The sequence below is a fragment of the Emiliania huxleyi genome (genome assembly GCF_000372725.1).
Source record: "Emiliania huxleyi CCMP1516 unplaced genomic scaffold EMIHUscaffold_7, whole genome shotgun sequence".
Lineage (NCBI taxonomy): Eukaryota > Haptophyta > Isochrysidales > Noelaerhabdaceae > Emiliania > Emiliania huxleyi.
Window position 1 is genome coordinate 656631 of NW_005196756.1, and position 17128 is coordinate 673758.

The 17128-nt window shown below is 65.5% G+C and overlaps 4 protein-coding genes across 4 annotated transcripts; 2 read left to right on the forward strand and 2 right to left on the reverse strand.

The window, feature by feature from the left end:
• Positions 1 to 428: 428 nt before the first annotated feature.
• On the forward strand, positions 429 to 5413 carry EMIHUDRAFT_197925 (hypothetical protein; the record flags this gene model as incomplete). Its single annotated transcript, XM_005761847.1, has 7 exons — positions 429 to 458; positions 620 to 700; positions 768 to 848; positions 955 to 1035; positions 1103 to 1262; positions 2973 to 3739; positions 3818 to 5413. The coding sequence occupies 7 exons, from the start codon at positions 429 to 431 to the stop codon at positions 5411 to 5413; spliced, it is 2796 nt and encodes a 931-aa protein (XP_005761904.1).
• A 1186-nt stretch (positions 5414 to 6599) lies between these two features.
• On the reverse strand, positions 6600 to 7322 carry EMIHUDRAFT_448376 (hypothetical protein; the record flags this gene model as incomplete). Its single annotated transcript, XM_005761848.1, has 4 exons — positions 6600 to 6914; positions 6982 to 7044; positions 7110 to 7172; positions 7248 to 7322. 4 exons carry the CDS (start codon positions 7320 to 7322, stop codon positions 6636 to 6638), a joined length of 480 nt encoding a protein of 159 aa, XP_005761905.1. The 3' UTR covers positions 6600 to 6635.
• Positions 7323 to 7544: 222 nt separating this feature from the next.
• On the reverse strand, positions 7545 to 12769 carry EMIHUDRAFT_197928 (hypothetical protein; the record flags this gene model as incomplete). Its single annotated transcript, XM_005761849.1, has 12 exons — positions 7545 to 7602; positions 7686 to 7767; positions 7857 to 8135; positions 8318 to 8345; positions 8425 to 8512; positions 8691 to 8755; positions 8919 to 9073; positions 11026 to 11068; positions 11140 to 11215; positions 12042 to 12163; positions 12236 to 12341; positions 12528 to 12769. The coding sequence occupies 12 exons, from the start codon at positions 12767 to 12769 to the stop codon at positions 7545 to 7547; spliced, it is 1344 nt and encodes a 447-aa protein (XP_005761906.1).
• A 1957-nt stretch (positions 12770 to 14726) lies between these two features.
• On the forward strand, positions 14727 to 16992 carry EMIHUDRAFT_448377 (hypothetical protein; the record flags this gene model as incomplete). The annotated part of the gene is made up of 8 exons (XM_005761850.1): positions 14727 to 14899; positions 14935 to 15157; positions 15234 to 15305; positions 15706 to 15764; positions 16036 to 16069; positions 16136 to 16450; positions 16523 to 16625; positions 16770 to 16992. The coding sequence occupies 8 exons, from the start codon at positions 14727 to 14729 to the stop codon at positions 16871 to 16873; spliced, it is 1083 nt and encodes a 360-aa protein (XP_005761907.1). The 3' UTR covers positions 16874 to 16992.
• Positions 16993 to 17128: the final 136 nt, after the last annotated feature.

Genomic DNA, 17128 nt, shown 5'->3' on the forward strand with positions numbered 1-17128 from the left:
TCTCCGATTCCTGATCGACGAAGCTCAAAATCATGGCTCCGACGTCACTGTCTTCCTGGCTCCCGGCGCGCACCTCAAGCTGAGCAGCCAGATCAAGTGCACCTCCAACATCAAGGTGACCGTCGCGAGCAGCGGCGAGCGAGCGACGCTCGACGGCCAGGGGCAGACCGGGATCTTTCGCCTCGAGGGCTGCAGCCTCACCCTGCGGGGGCTGATCCTCGTCAACGGGAAGGCGTTGAGCTTGGGCGGAGGCGTTGTGTCCGCGACCGGAGGCGACGTGGAGATAATCGATTCGACTGTCAAGGACTGCTCTGCTGGTCAGGTGTGCCGTGCAGCCTCGCAGCCGCCCTGCAGCGCCGCATGGCAGCGGAACGAGAGATGGAGATGGCCACGGCTGCCTCACCCCGCTCTCTCCTCGCAACCGCAGAATGGCGGCGTCATCTCCGCGTTCAGGAGCGGTGCGGTCTCGCTAATCGGCTCGACCGTGACTGACTGCTCGGCTGGTATTGTGACTGACTGCTAGAGCTACAGCCGACTTGGAACGCCACACGGCAGCAGGGCGAGAGATGGAGACGGCCACAGGTTGCCTGCCTCATCCCGCTCCCTCCTCGCAACGCAGCGCGGCGGCGTCGTCTACTCGCAGTCCAGCGGTGCGGTCGCGCTAATCGATTCGACTGTGACGAACTGTTCGGCTGACTGGGTGCGCCGCATGGCAGCTGGGCGAGAGGTGGACGGCTGCCTCTCCACCTCTCTCCTCGCAATCGCAGGACGGCGGCGTCGTCTACTCGCAGTCCAGCGGTGCGGTCACGCTAACCCGCTCGACAGTGACGGGCTGCTCTGCTGGCACTGTACGCCGCGTAGAGCTAGCATCCACTCTGCAACGCCACACGGCAGCGGGGCGAGAGATGGAGACCACGCCTGCCTCACCTCGCTCCTCCCTCCTCGGAACCGCAGCGCGGCGGCGTCGTCTACGCGGTGTACAGCGGTGCGGTCTCGCTAACCAACTCGACCGTGATGGATTGCTCGGCTGAAAGGGTGCGCGACGTAGCATAGAATGGAGACGCCCGCGCTGCCTCACCCCGCACTCTCCTCGCAACCGCAGATCGGCGGCGTCGTGAGGGCGGTGACAAGCGAATCCCTCTCCGTCGCGGGTGTCGCCTTCATCAACAACTCAGCGCCCTCAGGCTCGGTGCTGTACTTAGATGAGCTCGATCGATCCTCGATCAGCGACACCTCCTTCGCCGGCAACATCGCCGGCAACGGTATCGCGATACAGACAGGCTCGCCGATAGATTGGGACTGCCGTTTGGGCCGCTGGATGCCGCGCCAGGGCGCCCTTGAAGGCGATTTCAGCGCCCCCGAGTGCAGACTTTGCCCAGCTGGCTACTATGGGGCTGCGAGAGGCCTCATCGAGCCCTCCTGCAGCGGACAGTGCATCAGGGGCCACTTTTGCGAGGAGGGGACGGCCGACCCCGAGCCCTGCCCGATCGGCACTCACATGCCCGCCCTCGGCGCGGCGAGCAACGAGAGCTGCATCCCGTGCGCTCCAGGCCAGCATCAGCCCTTCAGAGGTCAATCGGACTGCCTCACTTGCCCCGCGGGCAGCTTCTCTCCCGACGTCGGCCTCGCCGCTTGCGACCCTTGCCCGCTCGGAGGCTACTGTGCAGAGGCGGGCGCCGCCACCCGCATGGTCTGGGAGCCCTGTCCCGCGGGCAGCTTCAACCCGACCACCGGCTGCAAGTCGAGCGCCGCGTGCGAGTCCTGCCCCATCGGCACCTCGAGCGCAATGCGGGGAGCGGAAAGCATCGAAACGTGCGCGCCGTGCCGGCCAGGCACCGTCGCCGCCGAGGAGCGCAGCGAGATTTGCGAGCCGTGTGCACAAGGCTACTACCAGAACGCGGTCGGTGCCACCGAGTGCATTCGCTGCGCTGCTGGCAAGTTCTGCCCCAAGGGTTCGTCGCTCGAGCTCGACGCGCAATGTGATCCGGGCACATACGCCAACCTAACGGACGCCGACGGGGACCCTGAGTGCTTTGCTTGCCCCGCGGGTTTGTCGTGCGCAGGAGGTGGCGCCGCGCCTGCTGTGTGCTCTCCAGGAACCGCAGCCAAGCCTGCAAGGGACAAGTGCGCAATGTGCGGCGTCGGCACGCACCAGCCGTATGCGGGGAGTGCGAGCTGCATTCCATGCGATCCCGGTTTCTTCTGCCCGGAGGGAAGCAGCGCTCAGCTGCCGGCGAGCTGCCCCGCCGGCTTCTACAACGGCAACGCGTCCACCACACTGGAGAGCCTCGACGATTGCGTCGGATGCGCGCTTGGCAGCTTCTGCGCCGGCGGTGCCGCGCAGCCAACCGCTTGCGCGCCAGGTAGCATCGCCCCCTCGGCCAACATGTCCGCGTGCGAGCTGTGCCCGAAAGGCCACTACGCAGCCTCCCGCACCGCGTGCGAGGAGTGCGAGGCGGGTACCTATGCGGCGAGCGAGGGCCTCTCGCTGTGTACCCCCTGTCCTCATCCCCTCTCCAGCAGCAGCGGCGACGTCACCTGCTCCACCTGCAAGGAGGGCTTCTACCTGCTCGACGGCGCCAACGGCGACCCAGCCGACATCTTCAAGGCGCCGACGAAGCACTGCAAGCCCTGCCCGCCAGACGCCATCTGCGCGACCAACACTACACTCGAGACCCTCGGCATCCCGCGCAACCACTGGCGCGCCTCTCTCCTCACCACCGAGATCCACGAGTGCGACGCATCGGACCACTGCAGCGGCTCGGAGGTGGAGCGCTCCCGCCGCCGCCTCACGGCTACGCTCAGTACTGGTGCGACGGCAGACGGCTCGGGCTGCGACACAGGCCACACGGGCCCGCTCTGCGAATGGTGCGTGAGCGACGAGCAGTACTTTGACCGCGCGGAGCGAGGCTGCGCGGACTGCCCGCCTACGGGGCGGGTCGGTTTAAAGGTAGTGGTCGCCGCTCTCGCAGGGGCGGCGCTCCTCTCATACCCCGCGCTCGCCCGCACCGAGTGCGGCCGCTATGGCGCGGTGCTTCGGCTCGCGCGCTCCGAGTCGCAGGTTGGATTCCAGCCCAAGTTCAAGATCCTCGTCAGCTTCTACCAAGTTGCCGCGACGCTCGGGCCCGTCTACGGCGTCCACCTCCACAAGGACTTCACGCGCTGGACCAACTTCGTCGACGCGATCTCCTTTGACCTCCTCGGCCTCGCCTACCCGAATGCTTGCATCGGCTCGATGCGAGATCGGATCCTGATCGCCGCCCTTTGGCCGATAGCAGCTATCATGCTCGGAGGCACCGCCCTCGCTTGCTACGCGCTCACAGAGTGGCTCTTGTCGGATCGCACCGAAAACCTCCGGCGCGGACTTATCCGCAACGCGCAGAGCCGCCTGCTTTACTTGGCGATTATTGTCGCCTACTTGCTGCTGCCTTCCGTCTCGCGCGCCATCTTCAAGGCGAAGCAGTGCGAGTCGTACGACATAAACGTCTTTAGCGGGGAGAGACGCAGCTACCTCGTGGCCGACCTCAAGGTGCTCTGTAGCGCCGCCGACGTCGAGTACCGCGGCCTCGACGCCTACTTCTGGGCTTTCTTCGTACTCTGGCCGGTGCTCGTCCCTCTCGCATTCTTCTCGCTGCTGCTCTGGATCCGCCCCGAGGTGGTGTCGCAGCGAGTCGGGGACATAGCTGGGGCGTGCCGCTTTCTCTGGCGCGACTACGAACCAGGCTTCCTCTTCTGGGAGGTGTGCATTGGGAGGTGGGTGCATTGTGTTGCCAAGCGTCGGGCACACCTATCGTGAGCCCCGCGTGCGTCTTGATAGGTGGTCGACCTGCTCCGCAAGCTCTTCCTCGCCTCGCTGGTGCTCTTCATCAATATCGAGCATGGATCGAGCAAGCTCCTCCGCCTCGTCGTCGCTTCTGTGGTGTCTGCCCTCTTTCTTGCCGCCCTCGCCCTCGCGCGTCCCTTCAAGCAATCCGACGACCTCTTCCTCGCGTGCATCGCCAACTTGCTGCTCACCTGCTGCTTCATGCTTGGTACTGTGGTTAAGCTGTGCGAGAGCGCAGCCTACGAGGACATGTGCAAGACCCTCGTCGGCTTCGACAGCGCGCGCGGCGCCAGCGCTTTTGTCATCGCGCTCACCGCCGCGATGCTCATCATATCGCTGCTTGTCGTCGTCTTGAAGACCGCCAGCGCCGTCCGCATGCCCACCATCCGCCTCGCCTCCTCCGGTCGCCCCCCAGTCCTCGAGCTGCCCCCCGAATGCCACTTCCACGGCTTCATCTCGCACTCTTGGGGGACCGGCCAGGACCAGACCCACACCGTCGTGCGGCGACTGCAGCTGCTCCTGCCCGGCGTCCGGATCTGGCTCGACGTCGACAACCTCGAAGACGTGAGCAGGCTCGAGGAGTCAGTAGCCGACGCGATGTCCTTCCTCGTGTTCCTGAGTGTCGGCTACTTCAGGAGCTTCAATTGTCGTCGCGAGCTGTACGCGGCGCTCGGCTCGAACCGGCCCTTCATCCCAATCTTCGAGGCTGACGCGGCAAAGGGCGGCGCCTCGCTCGCGGTGTTGCAAGCCGAGTGCCGCGAGAACTGCGTCGAGGCCGCTCCTGATGCCTACCCTTCCTACGGCGGGCCGGACGAGATGATCAGGCGCATCTTTTGGGAGACAGAGCCGATCGTGTGGGTGCGGGTGAACGCCTTTCAGCTCGAGTCGCTCAAAGCCGTCGCGCTGCGCATGCTGCTGCACTCTCCTTACTACGTGAGTGATCCGGCCGAGCTTGCCGACGGCGTGATGGTGCCCGGCGAGACAGGGCCCTTCGCCTTCGGCGGTCCCGTCACCATCCTCGTGTGCCGTGGCAACAGGGGCGCCTTCCACCTGGCGGAGGAGGTCAAGAAGACAGCGGGAAAGGGGCGCTGCTCTGCTGCAACTAGCGCTGCGGTGGTCGTGATTCGCGAGGCGGAGGAGGCGCTCGAGGGAGCCAACGCGGCCCCGCTCTCCGGACACGTCGTGCTCCTGCTCTACCTGAACGAGAAGACCTTTCTGGACCCGGGCGGCGCCGTTGCGCGCCTTGTGCAAGTAGCGATGGACCGGCGCATCGCCGTCGTGCTGGTCCACGAGCAGGACCCTAGCTGCGGCGGCGTTCCTTTCCGCAACTATTTCCAGCAGACGCCGCAGGTGCTGCAGCAGCAGCCGTACAAGCTCTACGACACAGTGGCGGTGCCGCTCTACCCGGCTCCGGAGCACCGCAAGGTGAGCTTGCGCCTCGTGCTGAGCGGCATGGGAGCCGTCCCATGCGATGCGGGGCCGCTCCGTCGGCGGTGGCAGCTCCTCCGCCGCCGCATGGCGATAGCGCGCCTCGTGCGGCGGCGCCCCGCCGAGCCGCGCCAAGAGCCGCAGCAAATGGTGCAGCCGTAGCACGAAATGGTGCGGGCGGAGGATGGCGAGCGCGGTGGTAGGGGAGTGGGTCTACACTGTAGGCGGGACACGCAAGGTGAATCGCGCGTGGAGATCCGGCCGCTGTTGAGTGACGTGCGAGTGACGCTCCGCCGATGCGCCGCAAAGTGTACCGGCGGCGCCAATGGCATGAACCCGTGCGGTTTGAACTTCATGGCCAACTTCACAAACATCGGAACTTACGAGTACAAGTACGGCGAACCCGACGTCCCGGCTTACCCTAGGGCTTACCGTGTCAAGCAGTGGGTTGGCTCCTTTCCGGGCTATGGCAAGAACGATACGGGTCGGCCGCTCTTTTGTGACGACGACGCGGCAGGCTCGACATGCATGCCGTAGCGTATGGTCTACATCGACCAGCCTCTTTGGTACACGGAAATCAAGGACTTTACGAAAGTCACCGTGGGCAACTTGCCTGCAGGCACGTTCGCCGTTCTTGCAGAATGCAGCGAGGTAGAGCCGCCAGCTTGCTAGGAGCGAGCAAACAGCGACGGTATCCTGCCACTAGTCTCTCTTGAGACGTGTGTGTTGGTCCGGGCAGCGGCCACAGTGGGGGGGTGCCTGTGTTGCCTAGGCCTGCCCCTCCACCTTTCATGTCCAGTCCCCACCGTGCACCGACGCTGTCGTGGGATCGCTTGTCATGCGAGAAGGGCGTTGTTTCTAGTTTTGAATCGGCTTTCGGCCGGCGCGTTTTCTTCCTCTTATTCCCGCCTCGCCCTGGCGAGGCATTCGTGAGAATGGTGAAAGAGCTCCCCCTCGTCCCGCACCTCGTTCCACTCGAACGCTACCCGGTCTCCTTCCTCCGGGACCCCGCCCTCCACCCCGTTAACCGCGGCGCGATGCGCGGTGGCAGAGTGTCTTGGCGCGGCGCTCCGCCTTTTCTGCCTCTCCCGTCTCCGCCGCCTTCTCGGCGCGTGCGGCGGCGCGTGCGCCACGTGAGCCCGCAGCCCTGCTCTCTACTACCACGTAGTCGCCCATGCACCTCACTCAGGCCTCAGGCGCCCGCCCGCCCGGCCGGAGCAGCCCCCACGCGTCGCCGCAAGGCCGATATCGATTTGCAGGCGCCAGAGGCCGCCTTCCGTGGTCCCCCTCTTCCCTCAATGCTTGACGCTCGCCCCCCCCCCCCCGCCCCCCAATCTTCTGCATTCGCTTTTTACATATATCAGAAATTTAATCTCGCAACAACTCAGCCACCATTCATTCTTTTAGGTCGCCCCTTCGCCCTTCGCCGCTTGTGGCCTTCATCTCTGGCGTGCCGCGTCTCCGCATTGGCGGCTGTTGGCAGCGGCGGCTGGGCGGTGGTCACCGGCGGCGCGCGTGTTGAGGGTGCCGCTGCGCCGGCTGGAGCGGGCTCGCATCCAATCGTCGGCCCGCCTGGCGGCGCGGCCGCCCACGGCAGATCCGCGGAGAGGTCCGAGGCTGAAGGAACGAGGCCGTTTGCGAGGAGGAGGCCGGCGAGGCGTGCCTGTCCACCAATCGAGGTGTGAAAGAGGCCGCGGCCACAGCTCAATGCGACGGCCGGCGAGCCGTGCGTTGTGCGGGCAGAGCCAAGCGCGCAAGTCCGCGAGCATCTCTGGCGGCGGCGTGGCGACATACTCGCGCCTACCCCGGAAGGGTGTGAGAAGTGATGATGTTCACGCCTCCTCCGCACAGGGACGCCCTCGCGCCCATTCTCGTGTGGCGCCCCAGTCACCGAGGCGGGCGAGGCTGAGAAGAGGACCTCCTGCGATCTCAAGCAACCGGGGTCAGAACGGGGCACGCGGGGCCTCGGTGCAGTCAATCTCGGACGAGAACGGACCATCTCTACTGAGGGGGGTGGGGCCTGGTTGGTCTCTTTGTAGTCGAGGCCGAGGAAGGCAGCGAGGCGGCTCATTTGGGCTTCGACGGTCGCGCGCTCGAACAGCGGCTCCGAGGGAAGCACCTTAACCCCACATGGGCGGACGCGTTCGTGGACCGTTGGCGGCACAACGAGCGGCTCCGAGGGGCCGCGCCAGAAGCTGCTCCGGAGGAAAGTAGCTCAGCCACACTGCCACGTGCTCAGCGTACCTAGCCCACAGCGCCAGCAGTAGCCGGTGCCTGCCACCTCTGCGCACCCTCAGTTGCACGCAGTTCCGCCGCTAATGCACCGCACCCGCACCCGCACCGCGGCTCGTCTCGCACATCGATCTCGGCTCATCTCGGGTGGTGGCGTCTCGCACATCGATCTCGGCTCATCTCGGGTGGTGGCGTCTCGCACATCGATCGATAGACGTACGCGCCGTCCTCCATCCGCTTGTACAGCTTGCGCTGCGAGAGGATCGGCAGCCCGAGGCAGCGGCCTAACGCATGGTAGGCCCGCGGTGAGGTCTGCCGTTGGCGACTGGGGGGGGAGGGGGGGGGGGGGGGGAGGGGGGGGGGGGGAGGCAACGGCCACCCAACGAGAGGGGGGGCGCGTCGGCTTCCAGCGCTGCGAGGCACACGTCGATTTCGCGCCGCTCGCGCCGCGTGCGATTGGGGAGCTTCTCGACAAAATCGGCGCCGAGGCACGACGCGTCGAGGCCGTCGCCGCCCGGCGTTTGGCAGCGCGCCCACACCTTGAGGGCGGCGGCGAGCTGGAACGGGCCCACTGCATGCTCCTTGACCTGCCCACGACGACAAGATGTGACCATTCCGTCCCTCCCGCCGAGCGCCGACGTGCGCTCCCAGCCTGCTCGCGCGAGGAGAGCCCCTTGAAGCAGTCTCGCCGCGTCCAGGTCAGCTTGCCGCAAACCTCGACCTGCGCCACGCACGGGTCGCTGTGAAGAGACGCCGCTCACACTCACAGCACAGAGCCGCTGTCGGGCCGCGCCTGTTCGCAGAGAGAGAGGTATGAAGAGACGCTGCTCACACCGCTTACGCCGTGCTCCAACGCCATCACCTGCCATCGCATGTTAAAAGAGGAGACGAGGCGCGCCTGTGCTCAGCGACGTGGGCGTGGACGGTTTCACACAGTCAACGCTGCTGCTGGAGGAGGAGGCGAGGTGCGCCGCAGGCTCGCGCAGCAGCAGCACGACCTTGGCGAAGGGGAGCAGCGCAAACGCGCGCCTGCTCACACCGGCCGCGGTGAAGTGCGGTTCCTCGCGAGAGACCGAGCGAATCCGCGTAGAGGCGCGCTCGGCGGCGCGCGGGTAGTCGAGGTAAGTGGCCGAGACCTCGCCCCGGACCTGCCGACACCGACCGTTGTGAAGAGGCGCCGACCACAGTCGAGATGGGCGGGCGAGACCGCAGCACCTCGTCCTCCCGGCCTGGGCAAGTGCCCAGCTGCGCGCCCTCGCCGTCCCACCGTGCCTAGCAGGTTTGTGGGAGCGTAGTCGGTCCAGTGACGTCTCGCGGGGCTGGTGCCTTCCCGCCGGAGGTGTGTGCGAGGTACGAGCACGCGCCTCGCGCGGCACCGCGGAGAAGCGCGGGGAGGCTTTGAGTCTGGGAGAACGGCTGTTGGCGGGGAGTCCACTTGCTGTGTCGCCGCCCCCTCCCGCGCCTGGTAGCGGGCCGGGCCCATGGCGTGGTTGTCGTCGAGGGAGAAGTGGTGCACCTCCTTCTCGCCCTTGTTGAGCGCGACGCGCGGGTGCCAGCCCGAGCGGAGCACGTAGTGCAGCGTCGAGGTGCCTAGCTCGCGCACTCTCTCGGCTCAGCCCGGGCGGGCAGGCAGCCTCGGGCAAGCCTCGCGGGGAGAGTCCGCCTCCCTTTTGCGTCCCGACAACCTGCGCACAACGACACACGAGTGAGCCGCAATCACTCGCGGGCTGCCGTTCCCCATGCCCATGCTGCGGCCCTCGGACACCGGAAAACGCGTGGCATACGGCGCATCAGCTCGGCTATATCTCGGGTCCTCTCTTCTAGAGCGCCACCAGGAAGCGTGGCATGCAGCGAGTCAGCTCTGCGTGCCGAGCAAAGAGGGGGGACCCCTCGGCGGGCCGCACCTGCCCACCGAAAAGAAACGTGGTCTGCTCGCGGCGGGCCGCACCTGCTCGAGATGTGGCCGAGAGATGGACGAGAGATGGACGAGACATGGGCGGTATACGGGCCGCACCTGCTCACGGCGCTGACGGCGTGAATAGAGGCCGTTTGCCAGCGGCGGCGGCACGCCCCGCCGCGCCGCACCCCTGGCATGCCCAGTCGTGTGTGGCGCAGCCCGAGCCGCCGCAGCGACTGGTCGTCCGCGAAGATGTAGTTCGCCGTGAAGGCGGCGACGCACTCCGCCACGCCGCGGTCGGTCCAGGTGCCGTTGAAGGAGTGTCCGCGACACATCTGGCAGCCTGGTTGCCGGTGGAATCTTGTGAGCTGTGATACGTGCGTCCAGCAGTCCGGACCCAGTGATACGGCCGGTGGCAGTGTGCCTCGTGTCGGCTCCCGAGCCAATCGTGTGCAGCGTGTGTGTGCGTGTGGGCCCGTCCTCGATGCTCGGAGGTGTGCCACACTGACTGACTGACTGTTGCCGTTGGAATTGTGAGCGAAGCGCGATTCTCCGGGGCAGCCGCCCGATTGGGCAATCTCGGCTACATCTCGCCCGAGTAGTGCAATCTCGGCTACATCTCGCCCGAGTAGTGCAATCTCGGCTACATCTCGCCCGAGTAGTGCACGATGACAGGCAATGCTGAAGAGCCCCACACGGGCGAGCGGAGCGTCGCGGCGCCGAGCGTGAAGGCGCCTACGAGGGATGGAGGTGTGGCGGTCGGGTTTTGACGTGGGTACTCAGCTCAGCTGCAGCGAGGTGTGGGTCGTCTCCGGCGTGCTCGATGGCTGGTGGTGGATGTTCTCGCGCGGCACGCACGGCGATCTCTCGGCTGTATCTCGGCTGCATATCTCCGCGCCGGTGTACGATGGCCAGTGGCCGTTCATCGTGTAGTCCCGCTCCTACATGCTGAAGACACCAACCTCAGGGCGGGAAGACGGTGTTGTGGTGCAGTGTACTCAGAGCACCGCGTGAAGACGAGGGCTACAAACACAGTGACCACAGCTGAATACGGTCGAGCACAGCGGAGGTACGTGTCCTCTCGAGCGCTAGTCGGAAGACAAAAACACGCATTCCGCTTCTAGGGTCACGCTCAAGCCGCGTGTGCCTCCGCCAGAGCTCTGGCGCAGTGTGCAGCAAATGCACGAGGCCGCCCTGGACGCAGCGGCCGCGTGCGTGTGGACACGAGGCCGCTCTGGGCGGTGGCCGGCGAGAGTCCGGGTAGAGACACGGCCGGGTTGTCGGCGGGGAGAGCTAAGGGGAGGGAGGGAGGGAGGGAGAGCGCGCCTGGTCGTGGTTGGTCAGGACGGGCCGCAGCGAGGAAGAGGCGAGCCGCGTCATCGCCTAGTTTATTTTTCCATCGCCTAGTTCAGACTGTAGCCGGTGGAGCTCGCGTGGGCCACCGCGAGTGGCCGAGGAGGGGTGGGTGGAGGTGACGAAGGGCGGGGACGGCGGCGGAGGGGACGGCGGAGGCGGGGAGGGAGGTGGGCGGAGAGGGCGGCGGCGAGGCAGGGGGCAGTGAGGGAGGGGGCGATGAGGGTGGAGGCGGTGAGGGCGGGGGAGGCGAGCGCGGGGGCGGAGCTGCGCATCGCCTCGAGCAGTGCACGCGACCAATCGCACACGCGCAGCAGCATCGTCCCTGTGTTGACCTAATCGAGGATCGAGTGGATGGCCGAATCGGTGGGTCGCACACGCGCAGCAGCATGATCCGAGCATCCACCCCCTCCGAGTCGCCGAGCTCGTATGTCATCCGCTCGTCGCCCCACAGCACTAGCCACGCCTCCTGCGCCTCGTACCTGAAAGACGTGCGGTCACGCGCCGTCGGTCGAGCGGCTGGCCGTCTGGACTCCTCCCGGCTACTCTCGCACTGGCCGTCTGGACTCCTCTCGTCTGGACTCCTCTCGGCTACTCTCGCACTGGCCGTCTGGACTCCTCTCGTCTGGACTCCTCTCGGCTACTCTCGCACTGGCCGTCTGGACTCCTCTCGTCTGGACTCCTCTCGGCTACTCTCGCACTGGCCGTCTGGACTCCTCTCGTCTGGACTCCTCTCGGCTACTCTCGCACTGGCCGTCTGGACTCCTCTCGTCTGGACTCCTCTCGGCTACTCTCGCACTGGCCGTCTGGACTCCTCTCGTCTGGACTCCTCTCGGCTACTCTCGCACTGGCCGTCTGGACTCCTCTCGTCTGGACTCCTCTCGGCTACTCTCGCACTGGCCGTCTGGACTCCTCTCGTCTGGACTCCTCTCGGCTACTCTCGCACTGGCCGTCTGGACTCCTCTCGTCTGGACTCCTCTCGGCTACTCTCGCACTGGCCGTCTGGACTCCTCTCGTCTGGACTCCTCTCGGCTACTCTCGCACTGGCCGTCTGGACTCCTCTCGTCTGGACTCCTCTCGGCTACTCTCGCACTGGCCGTCTGGACTCCTCTCGGCTACTCTCGCACTGGCCGTCTGGACTCCTCTCGTCTGGACTCCTCTCGGCTACTCTCGCACTGGCCGTCTGGACTCCTCTCGTCTGGACTCCTCTCGGCTACTCTCGCACTGGCCGTCTGGACTCCTCTCGTCTGGACTCCTCTCGGCTACTCTCGCACTGGCCGTCTGGACTCCTCTCGGCTACTCTCGCACTGGCCGAGCGGGAAGCGGAAGGACATATCCGAGAAGAGGACGTCGTCGTCCGCCCAGAGAAGCCACGAGGCGCCACCGCGCGCCTCAGACGCGGGCTGCATGAGCGCCGCGAGGACGGCGACCTAACGACCATATTGCAGCAGGCTCGATGTGGGCGTGAGGGTCGGCTGGGTGGTGTACGCTGTGGCGGCCACCTTGTTCCATTGACCGGCCAGGTCCCACGGCGAGAGCAGCTCGCTCGACAGCCACATGCCGTGCCCGTGCATCGTCGCAAACTGCCACTTATTCTTGAGCGCTAGGCTGCAGGGAGGAGGGGTGGACGGCGTCAGACAGGCGTCAGAGAGAGAGAGAGAGAGAGAGAGAGAGAGAGAGAGAGAGAGAGAGAGAGAGAGAGAGAGAGAGAGAGAGAGAGAGAGAGAGAGAGAGAGAGAGAGAGAGAGAGAGAGAGAGCTGGAACGGCTGGCGGTGAGGGGATGTCGATGTCACCTCAGCACGTGGTCACCGCGCCGGGTGGTACACGGGCCGGGCTGCGTCGCAGTCACAATCATCAGCCGCTCGCCGCCGCCGCCTCCCCTTACCGCCGCCGCAGTGGTCGCCAGTGGTCGCAAAATGGCCGGCTCTATCGCGGTTGCTGGCGGTTGGCTCTGTCGCACCGACCGCTGGCTGGCTGCATCGAGCGGTGGGTACAGCACGATCTGTGCGACGTGCAGCAGGATGGTGAGCGACATTAGCCCGCAGAGTGAGCGGCGAGCGCCACACATCGTCATTTCACTGCCTGCGCTGGCCGTGAGCAGCCATCCAAGAGCCCGCCGTGTAGAGAAGAAACTGAGCCCGCCGTGTTCTCGAGGTTCTCGAGGTGGATATCCTTTGGCCGCGTTGGGTAGCGAGGATTGGTGTAACCCGAGCCACGGAGGCGTGTTTTCTGACGGCCGACCGTCAGTGCACGGAGTTGCCCCTTCTCCGACTGCCCCGCCGTGTAGAGAAGAAACTGTGCCAGGCTTGCTAAGGATGGCTGAGAACTAGGCATGCCAGCCATCCTTACTTCTCTCACTCGAGCAGCCCGCCGTGCTCAGCCGTCGTATTTTTACGTATTTGCAACCCTAGTTTCGCACTGTGTGCTGTGAATCGAGCGGCAACCAACAAACAGCTCTCAGGACCCCCCGGTGCTGGGGTGCTGCCAGCAACCAACCAACTCACCGGCGAGCGGAGCGAGCCGAAGAGCTGGGGCCAAATTCGTGAACGCTGTGAACGTCAACGCCGCCCGCAGCATCGAGCGAGCGGCACGTCCTCCCCACCCACAACCAGCGGCGTGTGTTGCACCATAGGTCGTCCATTGGTCGGAAGTGCGAACAGCTATGCGCATGTGTGGGGTCTGAAATGAGAGGAGTGGTGACGGGGGACAAAGCTCGGACGTTGAGCCTGCGGAGGGCGGCGTAACGAGGGAGCGGGCTAAAGTTCATGTCGGGCGAGTGTTGGCTGTTGCGGGCCAGAGAATAAACCCCCCCAGCAGCAGAAGACATTGGACCCAGCTCTCCCGCCTCTTCACCGCCGCCGCCCCCTCCCTCCTCGGCTCGTGTTTTAGCGGTACGCTCGAGGCGGTTTTGTTCACCGCGCCTTCGAGCCCAATACACCTTCGTCGTGTCGAGTGCTGGCGTTTTACTAAAGACTTGTGAGATGTGACCATGTGAGTCTATCTCGACTACCACACTAAAAGCCGTATAGTGAGCCACTCACTCGGGCGTCTCGGCTGACGTTGATCGATCAGCGTTGATCTCTCTAGCCTATCGGTCCCCCGCTCGATCCTCGGATCGCTCGCTCGTCGAATCGATCGACTGAGCTGTCGTAGTGGAGCGTATACTCTTCACACTTTTCTTTTTTCGAAATACGAAAACGCGCGCGGCACGAGGCGTAGATAGAAGAGAGACTGGCGTGCCCCGCGCCCGGCTGGCAGTAGGAAGGTACGCCGGTGAGACCACTGGTTTGGGGTTCGACCATAAATTCTCGCCACTGGAACGCTAACCGTACTTACTTACACGTTACAGCTGCTGTATCTGTACAGAGATGCCACGCGAACCTGCACCTCGCTCCTCGCTTCACGCTTGCCTCTTGGCCTTTATTTTGCACGTATGTGTGCATGATTCTGTGTACCAGAGAAACTGTGTGAAAGAAAGAAAACAAAGAAAACAAAGCAAACGAGGGATGGGAGAAGGACAGGGTCCCGACCTGCACGAGCAGGATGTTGGAAGCCACGCGGGTCTGAATTCTTGCATTGCCTTGTAAGCGGCGGCCACGCAGGCTTGCGCCACACCTTGCGCCACACCCGACGCCACTCCACCCCAGTGTGATTCCACGAGACGCCTCGCCCGCCGCTCCCTCCGCGCTCGCCCGCGGTGTGACCCAGAGGAGCTTGGAGCGGCCGCCACCCTTGCCACGCGCGCACACGGCCAGCATCCGTCACAGCGCGCCCGTGAGCGCGTGCCGGCTGGGCCGAAGCGAGAGAGGGGCCTCTCCTATGCTCTGCTCACCCGCCACGCGATGTCGACCGCAGGTGGTGCGGCGGCGAGCCCGTCTGCGAAGGACAACACACCGCGAGTCAGTGGAGGCTGCCGTGGTCCCTTTCCGGCCAGGCCGCCTCGAGTGCTCGGCACTGCCTGCGCGACGCCACCGCCTCCGTCCCGCGCCACCATGCACGCCCAAGACGAAGACTCCACAGAAGCCGCATTTGCACACGTGGCGCGCCTCACGGCCGAGACCTTCTTCGATCTGGGCGAGGCCAAGGTTATGGAGGCGCTCATCCAGGCTCCGCGCACTGCCAACGGCAGGCGAGTGCTGGCAGCTCGCGTCCAGTCTTGCCGGAGGTGTGGCTCTGATCAGGCTCGCCCACCGCGCGCAGGAGCCCGCTGCTCCAGCTCGACGAGGACGTTGCGGCGCGGCTGCACCTAGGCACAAAGCAAGTGCGGCAGTTCCTCGGCCGACTGCACGCTGACCGCATGGTTGTGCGGGTGCGCGCCGACGGCGCCTCCAAGGCGCAGGGTGCGGATATCCTGGAGCAGAAAGAGGGGCCTCTAGCCGCGGGCGACGTGCGCTGCTTTTATGGGCTCGACTACTCGACTTTGGTGCGCCTCTTTGCCTAGCCGAGACGGGGGCAGGAAAAAGGGATCAGACTGACTGCCAGCGACGGCCCTGTCGCAGGTGGACGTGGTCGCGTACAAGCTCGATGCGATGGAGCGCACGATCGAGGCGGACAAGCGCACCGCCAACGAGGTCCAGCACTCTAGACGGATCGTGTGGAAGTTGCCCCGGTGACCCCACACAGACACCCCAGTGCCTGCCGCCCGCCCCGTGGGCTGCCATCAGCATACACAAGACACAAGCTCACCGAAATCGGGCCGTCTCTTTCCCTTTTGTCCCGCTCTACCGCTATGCGCAGCACACACACACACACACACACACACACACACACACACACACACACACACACACGCACACACACACACACACACACACACACACACAAACCACTCACCCACGCGCACCGGGCCTTGGACTTTGAATGCCGTGGGGCTCTCCTGTCGTCTCGTCGCGGAGTCGCGAGGGACCAGCCTGGCCCTCGCCCCACCACCTCGTGCGTGTGGAGAAGTGTACCTTACCTTACCGTGCCTAGGTCCAGCTCTACCGCTGCGGCGGCTGCCACACGACGATAGACTCGCTGTCCGTCAACCCGTGGGGACCCTAGAAGCAGAAATCTCCCCGTATCTCCCCGTATCTCCCCGTATCTCCCCGTATCTCCCCGTATCTCCCGTACCTCGGCGAGGAGCGGCGGACCCTAGAAGCGGAAAACGGATCGCTGTCTCCCAATGCTCGAGGACGTCTTCAGCGCATGCATTCACAGCTGTATTCGCTGTACCCGTAGCCGCGTGTATGCACGCGGTGCTCCGAGTACGCGGCACGAGACCGGACTCCCGCCCCAATGTTGGTGTACTCACACTTGTAGGTGGATGATGTCGTCGGGCTCGCTGCAGTGCGAGGCAGCTCCTTGCCCGTGCAGCAGCAGCCCAGCGCACTCTGCACGGGACCCCGCCCGCGCCTAGTAGGCGTGCGGCTCGGAGCTGTCCGAGGTCGACAACTCGGTCAAGCTGCGCGAGTTTGAACAGCGGAAGGAGGAGCTGGCCGACCTGCTGCAGCTTCGCGCGGCGCTGTGTGACGTCCGCGACGCTGAGCCGCCACTCTACAAGCGGCCTCTCCGTGTCGACCCAGCCGCCAGTGACGCCTCCGACGGCCTCGTGGGAGGTGCCGGCGGCAGCCGCAGTGTCGGGCTGGGCCATGCTGCCGGCGGCGGCGAGAGCACACTCGGCAAGTCGCGAGGGCCGGCAGCGGCTCGAGAAGCCACCTCGGCGCCGCCAACGTCGGTCCCGTGGATGCTCTCGGCAAGTGAGGCGGCGGCGGCGGCGGCGGCGCGCGCGACGGGAGCGGACGCACAGGAGGCGGCGGCGGGAGACGGCGCGGCAGGCGACGCACAGGCGCAAGCGTGGGAGGAGCGGGTGCGGGCAGCGGCGGCTACCGTCAGCGAGAGTGGCGCTAGTGGTCAGGGAGGCGAGGCGGCGCCGGCACACTCGCCCGACGCACGGTCCCGGGCGGGCGCGGAGGGCGCGGGCACGGAGGCGGCGGCGCCGGCGGAGGAGGAGGAGGAGGAGGAGGAGGAGGAGGAGGAAGTGGTGCTGGTTCAAGGGCTGCCAATGCCCTTCTCGGCCGTCACGGAGGAGGACCAGCAGCGCATGACGAGCGAGGAGTTCGCACGCTATGAAGAGCTGTATGCCGAAGCGGTGGGCTGACAAGAGTCTCTTGTGTGGAGCACGGCTTGCGGCCCGCCGCGGTCGGCGGTCGGTAACTACTCTCGGCCTCGTCTCGGAGTCTGTGTCTACGCTAGTCTGTAGAGACTGACTCACACCTCTCTCCGGTTCCCCGGTCCTCGCCCTCGTCGACCCCCCCCCCCCCCCCCGACCCCGACTGAGGTATGAGAGATACTCACACTCACACTCGTCGGGAGCTGTGCGATTTGAAGCAGCAGATCTTGCACCGAGCAGTGT